A 26,359-nucleotide genomic window follows, 5' to 3' on the forward strand; every position below is an offset into this window, starting at 1 on the left:
TCTAGCTTTTCATTCTTTACAATAGCAAACTCGGAACAGCGTCAGAGTTTCCACCAGTGGCCAACAAGTGTATTACAGCTGTTCCATTTCAAAAGCATTGCTAAATTACCGCAACATATTTCCTCACAAATTTATACGGATCACGTTAGTGAGCAATTTTAAATCAAACAGATTTTAAACAGAGGTGTTTGCATCCCTACATTTGGGTTCAATTCTGAGGCTATGCTTGGTATGTTTGATTGATTTATATCGAACGGTACAATTTGTACAAATGTGTACACAACACATACACAAACACACACACCCACAGTCCATTGTTCCACACCATTCCATGTACCCTCAGCTGGCTTTGTTTTGGCAAATAAAAAAGCAACTTATCTGACTGTCCACACCTGCGAATGATGTGGATCAAAAGGGAATTGGGAAAAAGGGAATCTGGTTTCATCTCTCTCTCTCTCTCTCTCTCTCTCTCTCTCTCTCCTCTCTCTCTCTCTCTCTCTCTCTCTTTCTTAACCTAGGACCCAGACTATTTCTATCAATCATATCGATGTTGTTTATTTGTTGTGAGCTGTTTGAGTATGTGGTAGATGGAGGTCGTTGACTTTAAGCTTGTTCTCCCTCTGTTAAAGGTCTATGCTGACGGAAGCCTCATTTCCACCCTGTGTGGGAGAATGTCCCTGGAGGAGCTGCGGTCCTCCGTCAATCCGTCTCTTCTGTCCTCCTCTGGTGGCTGTCTAAACTTGTCCTTCAGTGCAGACTATTCCAACACTGAGAGACACACCGGCTTCAGGGGTTTTTACACCATACAGGGTGAGGGGCAGAATGTGCAGCAAAAGAATGGGAGAATGCAGACGAAAACACTTTGATATCATCGCTAATATAATCAATATTACGTCAAATAGATCAATACAAGACAAGATCAATACAGACAGGCCTAGGAAAGGAACAGCACGGCAAAGACATTCACAAAATGAGACTGTTATTTCATAGTGTTGTTCTGGTGGCTTGGCTTGAATGTGTGTTTGTTTCTGTGTGTGTGATAGTGTTAGAGTGAGTGTGTGTGTGTGTGTGTGTGTGTGTGTGTGTGTGTGTGTGTGTGTGTGTGTGTGTGTGTTTGTGTGTATGACCTTTGACTCCTTCTCTGGTCATCAGATTATGACGAGTGTGACGATCCGAACATTGAGTGCTCACACTTCTGCTTGAACTTCATTGGAGGCTACATGTGCACATGCCCGCCTGGCTACGTTCTCGATGCAGACAAGCACACCTGCAGTGGTAAGACAGCACACACACACACACACACACACACACACACACACACACACATACACGTCTCTCTCTTGCACATCTCTTCTTCTCTCCATCCTTTATCTCACTGTCTCTGTCTTTCCTCCTCTTGTCCATCCATCCATCTCTCTCTCTCTCTCTCACTCCCTCTCTCTCTCTCTCACAGTACACTGCACCGAGGATCTCTCAGGGTCTCGGCGAGGTCAGGTGACCCCTCCTGGCAGCCCGGGTCCCTATGCTGAGGATGCCCACTGCTCTTACAGTCTGTCTGTGGAGGAGGGCCTGCAGCTGGTGCTCGAGTTCACTGAAGAGTTTGATGTGGAGGCCAAACCAAGTGGAGAATGTGCTGATGCAGTGAAGGTGAGGCTCGCCGGCGCCCCCTTCAGACCTGGAAGTCATGTCAGCCCACCTGATCACACTGGTGTTCATTAATACACAGATAAGGCACAGATTAACTCAAGATAATTGAATATAGCATGAAATAATGTTACGTCCACAGTATCTACCCATAATTGAAGAATAGTATTTCATATACTATTCATATACGTTTAAATTTGTCATGAGTCATTACTGCATTGTTCAAAAGAAGACAAGGAATAGCCTACATGAATTAGTTACTGTACTGACAGTAATAGTGTTTCAGTGACTGAACACCACATCATTGCAGAGCAGATTTAAGTCATTTGTAATTCACAATTAGAGCTTTTGTCAGACAAGTACACAGAGCTTCATGACTAATGGCTCTCCATGTTTTACCACCACAGATTAAAACCCCGTCTCAGACTCTCGGGCCATACTGTGGCCGCGTTCCCCCCAGCCCCATCCACACAGGGAGCAGCCAGGTCCAGATTCTGTTTGACTCGGATAATGCCGGAATCAACATGGGCTTCACTGTCGCATACAAGACCGACAGTGAGTGAGAAACCGCTAGACATCTATCTTCTGATAGACTCTTAAAGCCTTCACTGGAAAAAAAACTAAACAAAAAACTAAACTTACATGCAGAATGCAGAATCACAACCTTATATAGTATGTGTGTGTGTGTGTGTGTGTGTGTGTGTGTGTGTGTGTGTGTGTGTGTGTGTGTTGCCTGTTTCATCTTTTATGGCTTTCATGCCTGGGGTCAGATCTTGTAAACACAACACACAGGTTATGCTCAGCTAAAGCAGTACCCTGGGGTCAGAGATAGAAAAACACTGAACATTAGTGAATGTCAATGTGAAAATGTGAAATGAAATGTGAATGAAAAAGTGATTGTCCACGTATGGATGGGTCATGTTCAGTGTATTGCCAAGGTTTGAATTGTCACGAAATGAGAGGTAATGTCAAATTTCACACAATTCAATTCAATTCAATTCAATTTGTTTTATATAGCGCCAAAACAATAAAATTGTCTTAAGGCGCTTACAGTGCACATCGACCTTAGAAGCTCCTGTGTGTTGGACTCGTCTGAGACTAAGTCTGTTGCATGACTGAGGTGAGTTAAACCTCTGTCTGTGAGCGCAGGGATGACTTGCCCCAAGGAGCTGACGACAGACTCCACTCTCGAACCCAAACGACAGCAGTACTGGATGGGGGACACCGTCACCGTGACCTGTGACACAGGGACCGTCGTAGACGAGGTGTGTTAAAACATGCAAAAAAAAAATAATTCGTCCACTTTAAAACATATACAGACTCTGAGAGAAATACCCTCTCTCTACAAAAGTGAAACAGTGTCCTCTCGTGTTAAATGTCTTTCACTCTCTCTCTGCCTCTCTTTCAGGTTGTAGGCCCTGGCATTAAAACCAACATGACGTTTGAGAGCAGATGCCAGCTGAATGGATTGTGGGAGCCCCTCTACACGTGTGAGAGTAAGCAGTGTCCTGAAAGCACCAACTCTAAAGTTTTTAATATAATAAGTATACACATATGTACATTGGGACACATACAATGAATTTGGCTTGGGTTGTTGGTGGGTCTCACACATAAAAAACATATTATACACACAGACAATACACAGACAATGTAATCATTATATACAGATTATATTAAAAAACAAGTAGTGTACATAAAGTGTAAGTGTGTGTAGCATTGCACAAAACAGTAGGATGCATTTTGTCAACTCGCTTCACATATGTGACATTCTGAAGTTTTTATGATGTACAGCTTTGTACGTCAAGCTCATATCCTAGAGGGAAATGATGCTCCCCAACACCCACAATGCAATTGGCCCACAATCAGCCTTAGCTCCAGCACATAGTCGGCTGTCGTCAGAAGACCGCCATGTTTTCTTTCTCATGTTTTTTATTTGCCCTCACTTCTTTTCTCCCTTTGACCATGACAGAGGTGAGGTGTGAAGAGCCAACTCTCCTCTACCCACTCAAGATACAGGAGCCGCTGTCGACACTCTACGGGAGTGAAATCCAATTCACCTGTGACTCCAATTATTACAAACTAGATAGTGATGGTGGGCTGACAAAATGATATGGATGTCTGCATGTGTGTTTGTTTGTTCAATTAATTTCAATTACATATATCCATACATAGGTGTGTGTGTGTGTTTATGTATATGTTAATACATAACATTAGTTGTAGACTTCTAGAAAAAAAAGTACCTTATCCTGACCTACAGAAATGAAATAAAGGTAGTCTCAGGTGTTTTGTCTATCTGTCTGTCTGTCTGTCTGTCCCTCTCCTCCTGTCTACCTATCTCCCTGTCTATCCCTCTCTGACACTCTCCTTCTCTCTCCTTCTTCAGAGGTGTTTACATGTAAGGCAGATGGACTCTGGAAATCCAGGACTGGTCAGACAAAAATACCAAGATGTCTTCCTGGTAAAATGATTTTTTTTTTCTGTTTGGAAAATAATAATGAAAATAATTCAGAATAAAAAGAAAAAGAAAAAATGGAAGAAAGAAAGAAATAATAAAACAGGACTACCATGTATGTCTTTGTGGCCCTCTGCCCAACTGCAACCTTCTCTCACTCCCTCCTCACTCACTGTATTTGCAGTTTGTGGACAAACACACAGTCAGATCAGCAGTGGCAGGATCCTGGGTGGAATGGAGGCCAAACTAGGACAGATACCTTGGCAGCTCCTCATCAAACGTCCAAACAGAGCAGGAGCCTCCCTGATCAGTGACCGCTGGGCTATAACTGCAGCTCATGTGGTGGATAATGTTAATAAACTGATGTTGTATGGAGGTATGGTGGTGGGTAACATAAATCCAGTTGAAATGGAGACTGACAAGATCATAATCCACCCTCAGTATGAAAGAAACAAAGGCACAGGTGATGACCATCGGACAAGCTTTGATAATGACATTGCTTTGCTCAAAATGTCCTCTAGGGTCAAACTTAATGCAAACCTCCTCCCAATCTGTTTGCCAGAGAAGGGTGCTGCCCTTGAGTTGAAAATGGGCACCGTGTCAGGATATGGAATGACTGAGAACAAAGACATGTCTGGAAAGTTACGATATGCAAACATAGAAGAATATAAGAAAGAAAAATGCAACGAAACACCTGATAATGAAAAAGGAGAGCGGCTCATTTTCACTGAGAACATGTTCTGTGCAGGATGGGAAGGCAGAGACAGCTGTAGGTTTGACAGTGGAGGTCCTCTGTTTGTGCCCATGGTTGGTATGGGGAAGGCAGAGGATCCCTACAGGCTGAAAGGTATTGTGTCCTGGGGTTCTGACTGTCGCCAGGGGGACAATAAAGGATACTACACCAAGGTGCAGAAGTATTTGGACTGGATCAGGGACACCATAGCGAAAGAGGATGGGGATTAGGGACGCCATAGAGAAAGAGGATGGGGATTAGGGACACCATAGAGAAAGAAGACGGGGATTAGGGACGCCATAGAGAAAGAAGACGGGGATTAGGGACACCATAGCAACAGAGGATGGGGATTAGGGACGCCATAGCAACAGAGGATGGGGTTTAAGGGAAAGAAGATGGGGTTTAGGGACGCCATAGCAAAAGAGGACGGGGATTAGGGACACCATAGCAACAGAGGATGGGGTTTAGGGAAAGAAGATGGGGTTTAGGGACGCCATAGCAAAAGAGGACGGGGATTAGGGACACCATAGCAACAGAGAATGGGGATTAGGGACGCCATAGCAACAGAGGATGGGGTTTACTGTAGAAAGACTCTGGAGGCATCATACTGTATTTAGTCATAGACATATACTGTATGTTATATAGAAGAAATAAGGTCTGTTATACTTGGCTCCTTAAACCACTGTACCTCTGTGAAGTCTGAATTAAACTGAATTAAACTGCATTGCTTCCTTATGACTGCACCAAGGCACAGAATAAACATTTGTTGTCATTTATTCATAAACACATTTTTATGTATCTTCTTAGTGGTCGAATGACACCAATGAATGTCCAGTGTTGTTTCTTGCAGCTTACACATGGGCAGTTTCAATAAAAAAAACAATAAAAGGTCAATGAGTGCAAGCGTTTCACGTGGCTTAATGTGGGCAAAGGTTCTTGCAGCCTTTGCTTTCGTGGACAGAATGAGTTCTGTAACCTGCGACTAACAGAATGTATTGGACCGAATGAGTTCTGTAACCTGCGACTAACAGAATGTATTGGACCGAATGAGTTCTTTTTGTACTTTTCCTGTGTTCTGTGGGGTTAGACATTGTTTATAGTTGACCATAATGTAGGTGTGGAATGTATAATGCACCATGACGGAGTTCATAATGATTGACAATTGTCAATAAATCTAATGAATCTTATATTCATTTGTATTTATTGCTTTTAATTGGACTTAGGTTAACATGTAAGGGTTTCTGGTTGAATGTCCTACCATATGGAATGGCCTCAAGGTGTTTGAGGCCATGGGTCTTTTTCATCATCTCTCCTCTCAGGGCATATCAAAGTGTCTTTGTATTCCTTATACCTCCACCCCCATGAATACGGGCCTCTTTGCTCACAGCTGGATCTCTTGGATCAAATGTAGCCGTTTTTATGAGGATAGTGCCATCTTGCTGAGGGAGGAAGCCACTGCTCTGACAGGAACGCTCATTGGACTATGTGCAATGGACTTCAGGTTAGCACACAGATTCAGCGTGAAACCAAATAACCACATTCATTAGGAAGAGTAGACTTTCTCTCTTTTTCTCTCTTCTAGGTAGACTTTCTCTCCTTTTCTTTCTGTCTCTCTCTCTCTCTCTTTCACCCACTCCAATGAATTATCTCGTTTAGTTTCTGGATGACAACACTCCCGCTGTCATTGAATTCACGCCCTACTTCAAGTTTACTCAGAGGTCAGAGGTCAGTACTCCACACCCCACGCACACCCCATTTGATCTCTTTAATCCACAACTTCCCCTGTGAACCATCAGTGTGAAGTTTCCCATCTCAGAGGTCATTTATTCATAAACACATTTTTATGTATCTTCTTAGTGGTTGAATGACACCAATGAATGTCCAGTGTTGTTTCTTGCAGCTTACACATGGGCAGTTTCAATAAAAAAACAATAAAAGGTCAATGAGTTCAAGCGTTTCGCGTGGCTTAATGTGGGCAAAGGTTCTTGCAGCCTTTGCTTTCGAGGACCGAATAAGTTCTGTAACCTGCGACTAACAGAATGTATTGGACCAAATGAGTTCTGTAACCTACGACTAACAGAATGTATTTATTTTAATTGGACTTAGGGTTAACATGTAAGGGTTTCTGGTTGAATGTCCTACCATATGGAATGGCTTCAAGGTGTGTGAGGCCATGGGTCTTTTTCATCACCTCTCTTCTCAGGGCATATCAAAGTGTCTTTGTATTCCTTATACCTCCACCCCCATGAATACGGGCCTCTTTGCTCACAGCTGGATCTCTTGGATCAAATGTAGCCGTTTTTATGAGGATAGTGCCATCTTGCTGAGGGAGGAAGCCACTGTTCTGACAGGAACGCTCATTGGACTATGTGCAATCGACTTCAGGTTAGCATACAGATTCAGCGTGAAACCAAATAACCACATTCATTAGGAAGCGTAGACTTTCTCTCTTTTTCTTTCTGTCTCTCTCTCTCTCTCTTTCACCCACTCCAATGAATGATCTCGTTTAGTTTCTGGATGACAACACTCCCACTGTCATTGACTTCACGCCCTACCTCAAGTTTACTCAGAGGTCAGAGGTCAGATGTCAGTACTCAACCAAAATGTTCAGCTAGGACAATGGAGGCGTATGATGTGATTTTAAGACGTAGCTAGCCCTACTCTGGCTCTCGGTCGGTGGAAAATCGGGCTGGTTCTTAGATAAGAACCAGCACCGAACCGCATAAGCACCAGCCTGGAACCAGCACCGGCCCGGCTTTGGTGGAAAAGGGGTATCAGAGGTCAGGTGTCAGTACTCCACACCCCACGCAAACCCCATTTGATCTCCTTAATCCACAACTTCCCCTGTGAACCATCAGTGTGAAGTTTCCCATCTCAGAGGTGGCAGCAGACTGATACATACTCATGTAAGGTCGGGGCTATGGGATGACACCCCTTATGCTGTGTAGGATACTTAAACTGGACTGTTTCAATGTCTAATCAGAGACATAGGTGAATATTTTGAGTAAAGCCTTCCTCTCTCCCTTGATGCGCATAATTGCAAGAATGAAGTTTCTTGACTGATCATTCTCAGACTGTCTCTATCAATCTTTTGGTACAAAAAAACCCCACCACCAACACCAAAGTCCTTATGGCCTTATCTGGCCAAGTACCGGAAGTAGACAGGTCACCATTTGTTCAATTTGTCAGAAATGTACAATTTTCTATGTAACTGATACTTTTGACAATAACGTCTAGGAATTGAGGAAGAACCTGTTCAGTTCACAGTTGCTCCAACAGTAGTGGCAAACTCCAACTTTGGAAAAAGAAAACCTGAAAGTGAAATAAGTGAATGCGTGATTAATGTGAATGGTGTGCCACGATGATACATAGAACATAACAGCCACCTCAAACATCGCTGTAGGAACAAGTGCAGCAGGCAAGTAAGAAATAAGCAATGTCTAAATTACATCAACTCAGACAAAACAGCTGAAAAACAACTGAAAGGAAACTAATAACGGTAATAATAATACTGGAAATTCTCTGATAACAGCCAGATATGTAAAGTTAATGGCGTAGTTGAAATGACTGGAGTGGAGCGGTGGGTCGGTCCAGGGACCTGGGCTTAAGCACTGGAGTGACAGAGGCTGGTCCACCAATGAATCAAATGCAATGTGAGGAAAAGGGGAGAGAAAACAGGCCGTGGAATTTGTCCCTATGAGCAAACAACCCTGAAACATGTACGGGAATAGAGGTGTCTGTCCACCTCCAGCCACGCCATGTTCCTGCCTCTATCACTCTTTCTCCCTCGCTTTGCCTGTCCTCCAAAACTCTCTCTCCTTCCCCCAGCCAAATCAAACAGAGCTCATTTACTGATGTGACTTTTAGACTCTGCTGGTTCAAGATCAATCACCATTTTTACCAACCGACGCATGTGAAAACACCACAGTGAATACAGAGTGTATTGTTGACGGTTTAGTGTTTCGTGAGAAAAAGAAAGTCGGCATAGCAACCCCTGGTGACACTGAGCATGAAGTGGAAATATTCAATTGTCCGGTGAGTCTGAATTTACTGAAATATGTGATTTCCACTATTGTGATTTGTTCTCCCCAGAAAGTGTTTGCATATTCTGTGAACCTCTCAAAATGTTCTTTATTCCAGAACTCTTGAAAAGTTGAAAAGGTGCATGTGATTATAAAATGATCTCATTTGTATTGCATGTGATAAGACTGTGAGTTGCTGAACTACCTCTATAGTCATACATACCTTCTCCACACACAAAAAACAACGAACACATTCTCCTTTGCTTTTTAGTCATGTCTTTATCATTGTTCCAGCCTTTTGTGTGTGAGTGTGTGTGTGAGCGTGAGTGTGTGTGAATGGGTTTCTCCTCCTCCTCCAGCAGTCCTGTATGGGGAGGTGAAATCTCCTCTGTACCCTCAGCCCTACCCAGCTGGTGTGTACGAGGAGAGAGATCTGACTGTTCCCACTGGGTACAGGATCCAGCTCACCTTCACACACCTGGACATTGAGCCTTCAGAAGACTGCTATTATGACTCACTAATGGTCAGTACCTGAGTCTGAGGAGATCACTGAAGCATTTGCTGAATGGGTTAGCTATAAGAGATGTATTGTTCAATGTTCGAAGGTCTGTTTGGGTTTGTTTGTTAGTGTGTATGTATGTATGTATGTATGTATGTATGTATGTATGTATGTATGTATGTATGTATGTATGTATGTATGTATGTATGTATGTATGTATGTATGTATGTATGTATTTATTTATTTATTATCCATCATTATCATCAAAGGCACATAGCAAACCAATACACACTGAGGAACTGACAAAGAAATGAACCAGCATTAACAACCTACACTCAAAAAAGTGAACTCTGTGAGTTGCTGAATCAAATAAATGTACTTATATTCAATTTAATTAACATTTCTGTGTTTGGTTTTAAAATCTAGTCCACTTTAGTAAGTCTAACTTAAAATGAAAACTTGTTGAAAGCAAATGAAGCCAGCTAAGTTAATTCAACATAACACTGTTGAGTGAATGGCACAATCACCTCTAAAATGTAGTCCACTTTAGTAAGTCTAACTTAAAATGATCAATCACCTCTAAAATCTAGTCCACTTTAGTAAGTCTAACTTAAGTCTAACTTAAAATGCACAATCACCTCTAAATCTAGTCCACTTTAGTAAGTCTAACTTAAAATGAAAACTTGTTAAAGCAAAAGAAGCCAGCTAAGTTAATTCAACATAACACTGTTGAGTGAATGGCACAATCTGTATATATATATATTCTGTGATGTTGAAACATTAGTGCATGGTTTAAGAGTGATATTACTGGTCCTACTGTATTTGTCTTGCGAAAATCAAGCATATATGAGTACATGTTAGCTAGCTAACGAGCTAGCCAATTAACAAAATGCTACCTGACAGACATACATTAAAATAGCGATCTTGTCGTCAGAGAGCAATAAGGATCCGGAATAATCGGTGAATAGGGCAATACGCGGGTGGCATTAGCCAATCAGAATGTTCGTACTGTCGTTGCCATATAATACATTTCAATATTTGATAACTAAATGTAGATGATTTGCCTGACAGTCCTTGAAGATACATGTAAAAGCTCAATTACTAATAAATAATAATTTTATATAAAACTAATAATGCTTTCTTTACCACACCCAGAGTTTGGTATGTGTTGAATGATATCACGTTGATATCACATGGTTGTCGTTTTCCATTGGTAATAAATAATATTACAGAACCAAGGTATGGCATGGTGGCTCAGGTCCCTGCACTGCCGCCTCACAGCAAGAAGGTCATGGGTTCGATTCCCGCATGGGCCACTGTTGGTTAGGGGGGCAAGTCCTCCCCAGACCTTCAGTGTTCAGGTGGGCTAGGTATCTCTAGGTATCTGTGTGGAGTTTGCATGTTCTCCCAGTGTCCACAAGAACCCCAACAGCACACTCTCCTATCAATCCCTAACCAAGATGGACGGTTCACTTCACTTGGTCCCCGGGTGCTTAAAAGCTGCCCTGGGGTCCTGGAGGAAGGACAATCCGGGATGGGGAAATGCAGAAGTCAAATTCACGGCGATTGTTGACATAACTAGGCTTTATACCAATGAAAACCATTTAAGTAATCTTTATTCAAGTCAGTTAAGTTGGAAATACAAGGAGTTGTTCAGTTGGTGTTAGTAAATCCAGTTGAGTTAGAATTACATAAGTGAGTTAGGTCAGTGTAATGAAGGTCTGTTTAGTTAGATGAACACTGCCTGATCAATTAAGGCTAACTTGACCAAATAATATTGTAATTACTTAATACAGTCTTGTTGGTTTTACATAAGTTAGTTATTTCCTCTGTAATAATAGTATTAAATTAGTTTGAACACAACTCAGTTATGTGGAAATCATTGACATAACAATATTAAGTAATTTGAACAACTTATTTTTTTGAGTGTACTTTATATCCTACTTTATATCCTATCTTTGGAACACTTGAGAACAGAAAGCCTGAAAAAGAAACAAATCCATTATGACATAAACAGATCAATGTATATGAGAAAAGGAGAAAAATGAAAAGCCCCCTGACACAGCCAACTGGACAAAGCCAGACTCCATGCCTCTGACAAGAGTGCGAGAACTGCATATGCGTTCTACAAAGTCCCACCTTTGTTTTAGTGCTGTGTTTCTCTTTTCAGGTCATCCATGATGAGAAAATGTTGTGGAAGTTCTGTGGTCAAGCCAACTCTGCTGATGGAAATCACCCTGGCAACCAGCCTATCATGGCGCCTGGCAACAGCCTCCGCTTGATCTTCCAGGCAGATGAGACGAATCCGGGGCTCCACAAGCACCTTGGCTTCTCTGTATTCTACCAGGCAGTGGGTGAGTTCAACTTTCACCATTCCACCATCACACTAGTCCAGTTAGTGCTTATAAACATGTAACTGCTGTCATTACAAGGCTTTTACAATATAGATGGTCAAACATTTATGTTTAAGTATAACTGTATTATAAACTGGATGTTATACATTATGTACAGTAATGGAGGTTGTTATTATTATCTTAAATTAATATGGATATATGGTTAAATGAATAAAGCCCTAGTGATCTGACACTTATCAACTCTTCCTGGTAGAGGCAAAAGTACCACTATCCGTCTTCATATTTTGGAGTTCTGGTGTGCCCCTCTGCGCTGTGACCAGAAAGTATAGCAGCTAATAGCCCCATAATGCCGTGCGGCGGCACATACTTTTCTCTATGTGATGCACTAGTGCCCAACGATGTTCTTTAACAATGTTCCTTACTGTTCTAATTGCATGTCGTTGTTCTGTGATGGGATGGAGTTTATACAGGTGTGTGACGGTAGCACAGTCTGTTCATGATAACTTGTAGCAGGGCATAAAGCCCGTGCCATTTTGACATTGTATTGTGTGTAGTGTTTAATTAAAAGCCATAACAAATATTCCACACTTCCGTGATTTGTTACAATATCTTGATAAGTAGTGAAGTCAACGTGGATTCTATGGATTAAATTCGTTTATTGACACATCTTTTCAGGACGGCCACAGCGCTTTAAAACGACGTGTCTATAAGTTACATTATTCAAGAATGGAAGATAAAAGGCGAGATAATCGCCAGGTGTAGGCCTACTTTCTCATTATGTGTGTGTGTTATTGTTTGTAATACAATGGTGTTGGCTGCAAGTTAACGCCACTTCACGTTAATGTTAGCTTTTGTATATGAGCATTCATTTCAACTGTTCCATCATCTGAAATATTACGGTGTCGAAAAACAAACCTTTGATCTAAACAGAATATTCAGTAAGGAATGGGAATATTTCAGAGCAGTATCTTCTATCGCGTTTGACAAATATGCTCCGATTGCTGTGATGTCTCCTGTGAGAATGGGATAGTAGGCTATTCTCTCCTGTGAATTCGCGGTCATTTGAGCGTCCTTATAAGTGTTTCAGAAATATCTTCAGACCTCTTCTGTTATGTTTGTTCATAATCAACAAGAAGAAGCTTGTGAGACGGTCTACAGGCTATTCATAAAAAACATACATAAATGTGTCATTAGTATGAACAGTTGAGACATTGACTATGTCTGGTTGGATTCCGACAATATTTTTGAATGGCTGTCTGGTTCAGGCACTACTCTGTCGGACGCAGGCCGGGCTCGGACAGAAATATTCGGCTGATCCACACTCTATAACAGAATAGGAACAGATAGGGAATGAAACAGGAAATGTGAGATTCCGGAAATGATGTCGTTCCGAAATGATTTCGTTAGCGGACCAATCACAGCCAAGGGGGTATCCGTCGCTATTCGTTCGTATCCGAAAAAGTTACAAAAATCGAGAGGTGCTCGTCGGTGTCCGTCCAGCTCTCCGAAGGGCTCGGATGGGCATTCCACCACGGGGAAGGGTGTTGCCAAGGCGTGGCTATGTGTCCGTCTCCGTCCAAACGGATGACTATAAATCTAGCATAACTCAGCAAGAATCTGATTGGGATCCACGGATCTTAGCCAGTGTTCGCTCCAGCCTGTGTAACCACCAGTCTGTGTGCCTTGTGCCATGTGCCGTCAGATGTGGACGAGTGTGCCGTGGGTACAGAGCCAGGCAAGACCCCGCCTTGCTCCCAGATCTGCCTCAACAGCCTGGGCTCCTACTTCTGCTCCTGTAACCATGGCTACGACCTCCGCGGCGACCAGCGCACGTGCACACGTGAGTGTTTGAAAATTTCAATTTTGTGCCGGACCAGGGCCATACTTTTTTTTATTATTGTTGTTATTGTCATAATTATTATTATAATTTATTGCCAGCGAGTTGCCCGGGTGGGGAGTTCAAGGAGCTGCAGGGGACCCTGAGCAGCCCAGGCTACCCTGAACCGTCGCCCCACGGCCTGCACTGCCTCTACAACATCTCAGTGGAGCCCGGCTTCTTCATCACACTCAACTTCACACAGGACTTCCACATCGAGCACATCAAGAACCCACAGCCCTCCTGCCTCTTCCACTGGCTGCAGGTGATGTGGCTTTGTGTGTGTGTGTGTGTGTGTGTGTGTGTGTGTGTGTGTGTGTGTGTGTGTTTGTATGAGTCTGGGACTGGTGTGTGTGTGTGTGTTGTGTGTGTGTGTGTGAGTGAGTGTGCGTGTATATGTGTGTGTGAGTGAGTGTGTGTTTGTGTGTGTGTCAGTGATTCATGCCATACTGTATCTTTACCCCCTGCAGGTGACCATACCAGGCCAGGAACCTAGGAAGCTGTGCGGAAACGAGAGTCCCAGACTCCTCCACACCAACTCTCACTGGGTCCTGCTGGAGTACCACACAGACTGGGCTGGGCTGAGCCGTGGATGGAGACTCCACTACACCACCCAGAGTGAGAGAGGGACAGAGAGGTGGAGTGGGTGATGAGAGAGGGGGAGAGAGAGGTGGTGGGTGTGAGGGGAGAGGGGAGAGTGAGAGAGGGACAGAGAGGTGGAGTGGGGAGGGGAAGCGAAAGAAAGTTAAATAGAGTTGAGGAGAGAGAGAGAGGGAGAGGGAGTGGTTGAGAGGGGGTAGGGGAGATTGAGGGAGAGAATGATGTAGGCTGACACTGAGTAGGAATGGACTGACAATGAGAGAAGGAATGAATGACATTAAGAGAGAAAGAGAGGGCATGGCTGGGGGAGAGAAAGAGAGGACATGGCTGGGGGGGAGAGTAAGGAACAGAAAATAAAGACAGACGGGGTGAGGATGGCAGAAAGAGGCAGCATGACTTGGACAAACACAATAAAGGACGTAAAGAAACTGAGCCCCCCCAGTCTCATTCTCCTCTCTAAAATATGATGTCTGCGTGTCTGAGTCACATAAGTCACATTCATCTGTAAGAAAAGGTGCAAAGAACAAACCATAGCAAATACAACTACTTATCCTTTGGTGGGCAAATACTTGTGTCAGGCCAACACATATGGGTGTGTGAGTCAGAGTTGTCGGGGCACTTAATACAAATATCAAACCCTGAGAGCATGCAGTGGACCCACCAGGTCAGGGCTGGACTCTAGACTCAACTGGACTCTGTTCAGATAAAGTTCTACTTAGTACTTCATAGTATGGGGCATCATGGGATGAGCAAACTGAGTGCTTACTTTGTGAGCTTTACTTACAACTGGTTAGTTGGTCAGTTCTTGTTCTGCTTTTGTTTCTCTCAGGGGTGAAATGCGAGATTCCCAAAGGCATCGTCAACGGCCGTGTCACCCCCTCCCTGCCTGAGTACCTCTACAAAGACTACATCCACGTGCGCTGTGATAAAGGCTACATGCTGATGAAGGTGTGATATGCCAAACCGCATCTCACTGCCATACTGATGCACTAGGTGTCAGGTCATGCTAGAAGTTTCCCCCCAGAGACCATTTGAAATTATGGGATGAGAGGTTTGATCTGGAGAAGGTGTGCTCTCACCACGATAATTATCACCAAATCAAACCTCTCTCCATCTCTATCCTTCTCTCCTCTTCTTCTCTTTGCTCCTTATGTATCTATATATATATATATACAGTAGATATATATATATATATTATTCCCTGTTTTATTCTCCTCTCTGACGTGCATCTGCCTGTCTCTTCGTTTCACTACTGAGACCAGCACCGTTCTGTGGCCTAAGGCCGCATCAGTGCCTGTGCGTGTTGCTGGTGCCTGGGTCCGTTTCAACAATATGTGACGTGGTGCTGGTGCTGGTGCAAAGGGCGGCCTGCTCTCACTGCTCTCACTGTGTTGACAGCTGCTGAGAGATGAAGCATTCTTATCAAAGCTAAATGAGTGTTGTAACTTTCTCATCTCACTGTTCACCGCTCACCGCTCACTGCTCGCCACGCCCTCTCTATCTCTCTCTCTCTCTCCTCTGCGCAGGGCGGGAAGGAGATCGAGGCGTTCGGGTCCATGTGCCAGAGTGACGGGAATTGGCACAAGTCTCTCCCTGAGTGCCACAGTAAGGCTTGGATTCACACAATGCTAACACAAAATGTCTATTCTCACGATCGTTTACCCTTTAAAACTCACCCAATTCACTTCAATTCACGAGCTCTGCTTGCCTCTCTAATCTCTTAATCATATGAAGCCTGGGTTGTGTGAAGCGCAGTTCCACCCTGGACTCGAAACTGCACCCTCGGACATGGGAGGCATGCAAGGAGGCAAAACCCAAAGCCAAAGGGTGCATGCAAAAGACAGTAGAAGTCAAAACGAGTAAAGGAAAAAAAATGTTTTGTGTGAGTGGCAAAGTGGTGGGCTGTTTGTTTGTAGCTTCAAAGTGGACCGCCCGAAACCTGATGAGCAAAAGGCCAGCGGGCCGCCAGCTCTGCCCCTAGCGGGTCAACAGTGGTCCGTGGTTGAGTCTATCTATGGTTGGAAGCTTCTTTGTCCTGACTGGTTTAGATGTATCCCCAAGTACACAAGCTAAACTGCAGAGACCACGTGTTTCCCCCTTAAAACCACTGATAGCTATTAGAATGTAATGGAAATGCTCGCTAAATATCATATGTTCTGAAAAACAGGTCAAGGAGAGCAAGTGTACTTCACTCTGTGTGTGCACATCTAACCTTGTTTGATGCAACGTCCTTGCCTGTGCCTCAGAGATGGGTGTGAGGTGAGGTGGCTGTTCATGATGTTTCCTTCTCTCCTGCAGTCGTTGACTGTGGAAACCCTGAGGCTGTGCTGAACGGAAACTTTAAGTTCGTCTCTGACACAAAGAACAACAAGTACCGCTCCGTCGTCCAGTACACCTGCAACGAGCCCTACTACTCATTTGACAAGAACCACGCAAGTATGGACCACACAAGCTCGGTTTCACAACCACACATTGCACCGTTATGCCCCTGGGCCAACGTACAGCCAGGGCATGTTTCACGACTGTGCCCAACTGTGCCCAATACTCTTGCAGATTTCAATGCATGTCTGAAATGAAATTATACAATGACTGACAGTCTATAAAGGTAACTTCCCTAAAATAAAACTATTACATACGAATGATAAAACAAGAATGTATGCAAATGACTATACAGCACTTTTAGTCAGTGCAGGTTTTATTCTACCAAGCAAAACTGTAAAACATTACAAATAAAATTGAAATAAATTATGATGAGATATTAATTAAATACTTTTCTCCCATACAAGGCAAAACGTATAGGACGCTCTCTCTCTCTCTCTCTCTCTCTCTCTCTCTCTCTCGCTCTCTCTCTCTCTCATGTTCTCTCTGTGTTTCATCCTCATTGGCAGTGGTGCAGTTCACCTGTGAGGCGGATCGCAAGTGGAAGCAGACCAGCAATGATGTCATTCCTGTGTGTGTTCCAGGTCAGTCTATTGATGCTGTTGTGTAAATATACGTGTTGCTTTCATTCTCCATAGCACATGAACGGGCATGATCTCTACTTCATTAGGGACCCCTGTTTATTTGGGAAAGTGACAAATACTTTCTGACTTAAACAGATATATTGCATGCAGTCATCCACGTTTACTCCAAAGCATTGTTAAATGAATGAATGAATGAATGAACGCCTGCATGAATGAATGAGCTTAAACTGTAGTTAACTGTAGTTAAACTGTAGTTAACTGAGAAAGGCAACACCAAGGGTGTCTCCTCTTCTAAATTAGGTAGTAAAGTTAGTTAAAAACTTACAGAGTTACAAAGTAAGTCTCATTAAAAGATCAGGCCTGTTAGCTGATGTTTGCCACTTCAGTTGATGTTCTTAAAGTTTCTGAAAAGACAGGGAAAGTATCAATTGTCCCATCACATCCCAGGCCTTTGATTCCAAATTAATTTAATTTTGATTGAGGTAGTTCATCCTGTTTGAGGTGGTTACATGAGGCTATTTCATTCCGATTGCCCATTAGTCAGAGTAACGGAATATTATGCCCTATATCAACACCAGGGACTAGCAACCGGAATGAAATTCCCTCACGTAACTGCCCCAAATTCACCTTTTTATTCACTTGTGTGCCCGTCCATCTGTCCAGTGTGTGGCCGTTTAGAGAAGTCTAATGAAGGTCGTCAGAAGGTGCTAGGGGGGGAAGTCGCCGGAGCAGGGGCGTTCCCGTGGCAGGTGCTGCTGCTCGTACCTGGCCGCGGAGGAGCAGCTGTCATCGCACCCAAGTGGATTATGACTGCAGCTCACAACCTGGCATCTGCTTCAAAGGACGCGATAAAGGTAGTCTGCAGGTGTTTCTGTTGGGACAGCTGGGGTTAACTGCAGGTTCCTGAACCTAAAGTCAATTTTGGTGCTGACAAAACTGCATGGGTTTATAATCGTTGAAGTTGTTTTTTCTCATCTATGAAAATCTGTTTAGTATACAATTACACAGGAACAGTAATAATAGGGATGTGAGATACAGCATAATCATTAAAGTCTGAAGGATTATAAAATAGAAAGCTTTTTTGTCAACTATTTTGTTTGCAAAAGTCCTATTCCTATAGTACCTTAAACCAGTTGAATTTCTGTCTTCAGTTGATTAATCCCAATTTCTTTGGCAGCTGTATGTTGGGCACAATGATGTTGAACAGCTGATAAAGTCACCTCCTCTCGAAGTGGCATCTATACATATTCACCCCCAATACGATAACCGACCTGAGAAAAGTAACTTTGATCATGACATTGCCCTTATCAAGCTCATGCGGCCAATCACATTTGGTGCATCTGTCATGCCACTGTGTCTACCCCCAGCTAATGCTCAATACCCAACAAACAAACTTGGGTAAGAGAAGCTAAATATGTGTATGTTTATAGACATGTTATAGCTTATGATATATGCTAGCTAACATTTTGGTTGCCCTTTTAGGACTGTATCAGGTTTTGGTATTACAGAGGAGAGCATGATTGCAAATAAGCTCAGGTATGTGAAGCTCCCCCTAGTGGATCAAGGACAGTGCCGCATCTCTATTGACGAGAAAAGACCCACTGGAGGTGACATCTCCATCTTCACTGACAACATGTTCTGTGCTGGGTTCCCTGAGGGCAGCAAAGACACATGTCAGGGTGACAGTGGGGGGGCTTATGTTTTGAAGGACGATGACCGCTACTGGGCCGCAGGGATCGTCAGCTGGGGAATCAACTGTGGAGAGGAAGGCGTTTACGGAGTGTATACCAGAGTTACCCAATTCTTGGACTGGATCACCAAGACCATGGAGGAAAAAACTAATTAGCGGGAGTGGATTCTAAATAATGTGAAATGGGTAAAGCTGCCAAAGAAAGGCTCCATGTGAGAACTCACAAAACCGTTCACATTTAATTTCAGTGATTAAAAGTTCACAGCCACACAGTTGTCTCATTCTTTCTCAATAAATTCCCAGAAAATCTCTGAGCTAATGTGTACTTATTGCTTAATATCAGTGATGAATCTGAAATCATTTACATTTGAAAACGGATCTGGGACTGAGATAAGTGGTTGTCAGTATTTCCAGACATCCTCTATAGCTTGCCTCCGTCATGAAGCTTTTTCTGACCCCAATGTACAACGTCCAATGAAATTAGCTCCTAATGAGCGCCTTTATAGTATGCTTAAGTGGCATTATGTAGGAATTGCTAATCGCTAACGAGATGCAAGCGGCTAAACCTAGCGAAACCTCTTGAAATTTGCTTACTTTGACACTAAGACAAACTAGTGAGTCAACAACTTTCCTAACACAGTCAAACATCAAGCAAGTGCAACACAAGACAAAGCAAGACGGCAAATAAGCTACTTACTAGTTCAGCAGACAGTAGTAACCGGGCGGCTTCAGGCAAACCTACATAACGCAGCAATATGCCTACGGACCCTAGTATGGCAATGGCACGGAGGCGATTCTCCATATTAAACGTCATTGTAGCGCCCCAATTTTTTTTAAGCTGTTATTTTAAAGTAAAACTGCTAATCATAACCCTAACCCTGAAGTACAATTCCTACATAATGCCACTTTAAAGGTGCCGTCTGGTGCTGGAGAGAATACATGACCACTGTAGAGGATGTGGGTTTGCTTTTGTAATTCCTCATTTCTCCGTAGACAGTGACCGAATGTGCGTGACAGTGACAGAATCAGTGTGGTGTAAGGTCTGTCCAGGGTGGAACAGCATTACACCAAACTGTAAAGGAGAGTTTGTAGCTGGTGATAAGCACCTAGTCTTTTCTAGGCACAGATCTTTATAGTCAAATAAATAATGAATCAAAAACACTGACAGGTCACTGGTGTGGTTACATTTATTTTGGTTTTGTAGCAAACGTTCTATTTGAAATGTTTTGGCTTGAAACTCTCTATTTGTTTGGCTGTAAATGTCAGCCGAAAGGGTTTCCCCAAGTCATCAGTAAAAGATTAAAGATAAATAACTTCATCATAATAAGACAAATATATTTGCTCACATGACTGACCAACATTCTACTTTAGGAGACGATATCTCTGTTCTGGTTTTATTTGGGTCCAGACAGAACCTCAGTCTGAGGCCGTTCTGAAGCAGTCCAGAGCAGGTCAGGTCCAGAGTGTTGTTGGTTGAATGAGCAGAGCTCTGGCTCTGTTCCCAATCAAACAAGGCCGAGTTTTGAGGTGAATTTTAGACTCTTGTCATTGATTGCGCTGGCCAGTCTGTTTAGCTCAATCTGCTGTGCAGAGAGGTGATTCCACCTCCAACTCCTGAAAGGACAGATATGGGACACACCACAGTGACCTGATTTTAGAATGTCTCTGGATTGGCGGCATCCCATTGAGTCCTCTGCTGTTTCTTCTCCGTTATATCCTTGGCTCTCGAGCTAATTATACAGTATTTTGTGGATTTTTTTTTAATATATATATCATTATAATATCTTTAATTTCATTTTTTTCCTTAAATTAATTGTTTTTAGGTTGATGTAGTCCACAATTCTGTCATAAAGTTATTCATATTAAAATACACCCTTCTGTGCTCCTGATGTTTGTGCCCTATTTACATAGCCAGGGATGTGTACAAACACTGGAGTTGTTTTAGCTAACAGACGTGTGCGTGAGCGTGAGCGTGTGTGTGAGTGTGTGTGAGTGTGTGTGTGTGTGTGTGTGTGTGTGTGTCTCCTCCTGCAGTCCTGTATGGGGAGGTGAAATCTCCTCTGTACCCTCAGCCCTACCCAGCTGGTGTGTACGAGGAGAGAGATCTGACTGCTCCCACCGGCTACAGAATCCAGCTCACCTTCACACACCTGGACATTGAGCCTTCAGAGGACTGCAGCATGGACTCACTCACTGTAAGGGCTGTTTTTATTTAGCAAGAAGGCAAATTAGAGAGCAACTCATATCAGAGTTTCTGGAGTTAATCTGTGTTGGACAGATGGATCAGATGGACCAAATAACAACCACATCCGTTTAAGAGGCATCTGTTATCTGATGCCCAAGTAGTTCTGCTTGGCTGCATTTCACTGGGGTCCATTATGCTATATAAACTGAAAAGTGTACAGGACTACATTGCACCATATTACACAAACAGTTTGGCTACCCATGGCCGAAGGAGATAGTTTATTGCAGTTTGGCTACCCATGGCCGAAGGCGATAGTTTATTGGAGTTTAAACCTCAACCTCTGAAGCAAACTAACTAGCCTATCTAAAAATGTCAATGCACAGGTAGTTTCTACTTCATGAACTTTAAAAATAGGAAGCAAGAAACTTCTGCATGAAACTGTACTTCTCTGATGCATACACAGTCAATTTTGGAACCCGACACTACAATGGTGAGGTTAAAGGGAATGTATGCAGTCTTTAAAGCTGCAGTAAGGAGCTTTCTATAAAACAGCAAGCTTTGTAGCCTGCCTATAAGATAGGAAAAAAACCTTGCAAACATCAACATCACAGATGACAGTGATAAAAACTTGCTAGCCTGGCATCTTTTAGCAACTGGTTAAATGCAGGGCCCAGGGTGAATTAACAGCATAAAAGGAAACATGTAATGCATAGAAGAAATACCATGAAAGATTCAGATTCTCATGTTCTTCTATGTTTTTGTTTGTTTGTCTGCATGGTTAAACAGATCACATTTGATCAAAAGGTCCTGGGATGCTTTTGCGGCCTTTTCCCTAGTTACCACACCTTCTTATCTCCAGGCAACCATCTCCATGTGGTCTTTAAGGGGCCGTTTACACAGAGCCTGGATTGTGTGAAATCCGGAAAGATATGTTGTCTGAGCTGCCTCTCCTTTACACAAACCCGGCGGATTGGGTCACTGAATCCGCAACCTTTTGAATCCGGTCTCCAGAGTGGGTAGCTTTGAACCCGCCAGCGGATCCGTGATTGTGTAAACGCCCGATCCGCACACTTTCTAACCAGATGATGTCATTGCCCCACGCCCTGCCTCGTAACCTCAGCCTGAACCCTTATTAACCCTGCTGCGTCACTTCATAACAGCAACAACATAAACTTAATCGATGTTGTTAAGAAACTGGTTAGGAAAGGGATGACATTAAAAAGCCACACTTTAAGCTATTACTGTTTAATCTATTTGCATCAGACTATTGTTCAAAACCGGTTTTTAAAAGTGTCATCAATAGCCTCAAAACCTAGCCTGTGAAGCTAACTTAACACAAACAGGGACGTGCACAGGAATTTTGAAGGGCAGTTGCTCTGCCCTGGAAAAAAGGGGCAACACGTTCATTTTTGTCACCGCCGCCGCCACGCCCCCGTCCCCTGGACGCATATTTTGCCTATATCACTTGAAACTCTCACTAACCGCCGCCAAGCACCCCGTCCCCTGGACGCTTATTCCGCGATTATTTTATCTAGGCCTATGAAGTTCTGCAGCCGTAATACTACTTAAAAAAATATATATATTTCCTTCGGAGGGGCAACTTCAGTTAAGGAGGGCAAAAGGGCAGTTGCCCGAGCAACCTTAGACCCCTCCTGTGCACGTCCCTGAACACAAACGAGGGTTATGGCGAAGTGCGCGATTCTAACTAGTCCTGTTTGAGTGCTGTGGTAACAATGTTTTCAGGTGGTAGAGAAGTCGTTTGCTAGTTGGATCTCCACTTCTGTCTTCTGTTTATGCGCATGCTCCATGAAGTCTTTACAGCAGATTCAACCACTCCAGCGTTTCAGTGTAAACGCAGATTTTTCTTGACACGGCTCCGTGTGAACGCGATAAAAAAAAGGTACCGGATCCAAAAATGTTTCCGGATTCAGGCAATCCAGGCTCCGTGTAAACGTAGCCTAAGACATCTGCAATGAACAAAGCATCACATCAGGGGCTTTGCAGCCTCTTATAAGGCTGTTGGTGCGTATCTCAACTGCATCTCTTTTTTATTAGTTATACACATACTTGTATGTTATACTATTCCAGTCACAGATTGTGGAGACCCCAAGCCTTTGCTGAATGGGGGGTGACATTTCTCTCCATCATTAAGAAGCAGTACCTGTCTGTCATTGAGTATCACTGCAATGAGCCGTACTACGCTTTCCAGGGAACAGCCAAAGGTGGTGTCACTGAGTTGTACACTTAAAATATGAAATGGTCTGCATGAATTCAGTAGAAATGGTTCCTTCTAATCTACCGGGCTCCAAGGCAGTCAGCCCACGTAAGGTTAGAGCCAGAACCGTTCCAGAAGTAGCTGCAATCGGACTCCCTCGAGGCACATCCAGTGATCCCTGTTGATGTCCTTAGGCCTTAACAGATGTTGGTCATGATGCTCTATAAATATATTCTAGAAGACTGAAATGGGTGTTGTGTTGGATGTTTCATGTGCAGTGCAATACACCTGTTCAGCAGATGGAGTCTGGAGAAACAGGAACAACAGTGACATCATACCTGCATGTATCCCTGGTAACTACTTCCAGGAACCAACTTTCTCACTGGACTGTTGTACTACCTTGAAATATTTGAAGATCAAGAAACACCTTTTGTGTATGTGCCGCTTTCCAGGTTTGCAATCAGTTATAAATCTAGAATAATTCAGAAATGGTGTAATGATGTACACTTCAGCCATGTGCCACCAATAATGTTAGTATGCTGAGTCTTCACACACAGAGCTTAATATACAACAAATATTGTATTTATTTTCAACTCAATTTAAGCTCACATTTAACAGGCAGGCAGAGGGCATTCAGGATTCTTCAACCTTTTCCATGCAGCTTTGTCTTATTATTTAACATTTTATATAAGGTTCTCTTTTATCTTCTCGTTTGAGATAAATGTACGTAAATAGACTGTTATTGTTTATTGTTATTGTTTATGTGGTGAATGGTAACCACCCAAAGCGTTGTGTGAATGTGGCAGTGGTATTGAGTGAGTGTGTCAGTGGTATTGGGCGAGTGTGGCAGTGGTATTGAGCGAGTGTGTCAGTGGTATTGGGCGAGTGTGTCAGTAGCAGTGACTGTAATATGACTTTGTGCCTCAACTGATAGAACAAGGTGCTAAACATCAAAGCCATAAATGTGATACCCAGTAAGCACACATGCTGATAAAAATATGTATCTGGGCTACTTGAAGTTCTTTTGGATAGAAATGTCTGCAAGTATAAACTCATACAGCGCACAGATTAATAGAAGTTTGTCTGGGCACAATGAAGTTGAAGTGGCATCCATTTATATTCATCCTCAGTACAATAACCAACCTGGGAACAGTAACAATGATCAATGCAATGCCCTTATCAAGCTCATGCTGCCAATCACATTTGGTGCAAATGTCATGCCACTGCCAATGTTATGCCACAGACAAACTTGGGTAAGAGACTCTTTAGACAAATAGTGAACATGCTTACTGTAACTGATTACATATACCATCTTACCTATCTTGCTCTTGTTTTTTAAGGTATGTGTCAGGATTTGGTATAAGAGAAAGAGGCTACATTGCCAATGAGCTCAGGTGTGTACAGCTCCCCCTGGTGGACCAAGCGAAGTGCCGCACCTCTATTGACAAGAAAAGGAGTGACACAGGTGACATCTTCACTGACATGTTCTGTGCTGGGCTCCCTGAGGGCAGCAAAGACACATTTCAGGGCGATACTGGGAGTGTTTGTGCTTTGGAAGATGATGGGTATTTTTAGGCCGCAGGGTTTGTTAGCTGGGGGATTGACTGTGGGCAAGCGGGAAGTTATGGAGTATACACCCGTGTTGCTCAGTACTTGGACTGGATCAACATAACAATGGAGGAAAACTGTGAGTATAAATTAGTTATACATGTTTGAAATTGTACGTCAGAGATGAATGTGTGTTCAGCCTTTGTCTACCTACTTTGTTAGCATTTAAATTAATTTGTTCTTCAGCCATATCAGTATTTTAATGTTGAGGCAGAGGCCAATCACAATATCTTTAATCCCATTGTTTACAAAAACCATATGTATTAAAAGCTAAAAGTAAACACCTTAGGTTGGTTGTAGAAGATTGTATCATTACTCTTACATGAATGTGATGAAGGTACTGTACTGATGTGTATCATCTTACTTACAGACCACCAGAAGCCTTTCCTTCCAGAGATGCTTGAACAAGTTTCCAATTCAACAAATTTCTACGGGGCTGAACTGCAACTCAAGTGTAATTCCCCATATTACAGAACTGAGGGCCCGGGTGAGTAGGCCTGCCTTCCGACAGAAGATCTGACTCAGCACACTCCCTATGCTTTGCGTCTGCCGCTGTGGCCCAGAGGTTAAGATGGCAGTGCATCGCAGTGCAGGCCCTCCCTGCCCTGAATAGGTAGACTTTGTTACGCACCACTGCATCCTCACAGGCGTGGCAGTGCAGCCCTTTGAGTGGTGCATGGGCTTAATTAATCTGCTAGTCAGCAGCGTAGATGGCGTGGATGAAAGGAGTGGAGTCTGTCCTTCTGTCCTGCGGAGCCTTGCAGTTACAAGTCACCATGCGCTTGTGTCTGTTTTATTTTTGTGCTGTCTCCCCTAGATTTTTGTTAAATTATGGATTTACTCAAATTGAAAGGCCTACTTTTGTAAACTCTGTCGTCTGTGTCCATTTTATGTTGCAGCTGTAACAGTCTAAACAGTGTTACACATATCTCTACCCTGTCTTTTTACCCCTTTATGTACATATGCATACATATCTCTACTCTCTCTTTCTACCCGTCTATCTACATATGCACACATATCTCTGCCCTCTCTTTCTTCTGATGTTAGAAAGATACATTTGCTCAGAAAATGGAATATGGACAACTTCTGATGGACTGTTGAAAAGGCCAGGTGCACACACTCTTTTCTGTATTACTGTAAACTGACCAGATCTCAAGCAGTGGCTCAGGCTCAAGAGAAAACAAAGTAAATTACAAATAAACATTTGTATTAGTATGTTTGCTTCCTGGGAGTTAAACTACTGGAGAACCACTGGTAGAAAGAGTTTTGTTTATTTTATTGCTCAGTGAATCATAGCTGATTAGATTAGCAGCAAGAGTATTTTATGGTAGATAGCTATTTAGCTAGAGGAGTAAACGGTTATGAAGGGGCAGAGAAATCTATAGCCCTATACAAAAAGAGTCTTTGCTGGAGACTCACATGCTGTAGAGATATTATTTCAAGCACTGCGATTGAGTGATTGAGCTTGTGTGCTGAGACACGTGTCTGCAACAGCAAAACCAGAATACTTCACAGAAA

The 26,359-nt window shown here is 43.1% G+C and overlaps 2 protein-coding genes across 2 annotated transcripts in view; both read left to right on the plus strand.

The window, feature by feature from the left end:
* Positions 1 to 5,728, plus strand: part of LOC105901607 (complement C1s subcomponent) — a 7,088-nt gene extending 1,360 nt beyond the window's left edge. The window contains exons 3-11 of the mRNA XM_012829090.2: positions 630 to 810; positions 1,153 to 1,275; positions 1,454 to 1,647; positions 2,052 to 2,199; positions 2,794 to 2,909; positions 3,053 to 3,140; positions 3,614 to 3,736; positions 4,028 to 4,102; positions 4,281 to 5,728. Of these exons, the coding sequence (XP_012684544.2) occupies positions 630 to 810; positions 1,153 to 1,275; positions 1,454 to 1,647; positions 2,052 to 2,199; positions 2,794 to 2,909; positions 3,053 to 3,140; positions 3,614 to 3,736; positions 4,028 to 4,102; positions 4,281 to 5,059 (1,827 nt within the window). The 3' untranslated portion in view covers positions 5,060 to 5,728. The remainder of the gene's footprint in view (positions 1 to 629; positions 811 to 1,152; positions 1,276 to 1,453; positions 1,648 to 2,051; positions 2,200 to 2,793; positions 2,910 to 3,052; positions 3,141 to 3,613; positions 3,737 to 4,027; positions 4,103 to 4,280) is intronic.
* A 2,975-nt stretch (positions 5,729 to 8,703) lies between these two features.
* On the plus strand, positions 8,704 to 19,147 carry LOC105913006 (complement C1r subcomponent-like). The gene is made up of 13 exons (XM_012842020.2): positions 8,704 to 8,864; positions 9,146 to 9,374; positions 11,521 to 11,704; positions 13,407 to 13,544; positions 13,643 to 13,845; positions 14,051 to 14,198; positions 15,010 to 15,128; positions 15,707 to 15,785; positions 16,479 to 16,616; positions 17,069 to 17,143; positions 17,807 to 17,997; positions 18,321 to 18,541; positions 18,626 to 19,147. The coding sequence occupies exons 1-13, from the start codon at positions 8,839 to 8,841 to the stop codon at positions 18,987 to 18,989; spliced, it is 2,115 nt and encodes a 704-aa protein (XP_012697474.1). The 5' UTR covers positions 8,704 to 8,838; the 3' UTR covers positions 18,990 to 19,147.
* The last annotated feature ends 7,212 nt before the right edge of the window (positions 19,148 to 26,359 follow it).

Source organism: Clupea harengus, chromosome 11 (assembly GCF_900700415.2).
Source record: "Clupea harengus chromosome 11, Ch_v2.0.2, whole genome shotgun sequence".
Classification (NCBI taxonomy): Eukaryota; Metazoa; Chordata; class Actinopteri; order Clupeiformes; family Clupeidae; genus Clupea; species Clupea harengus.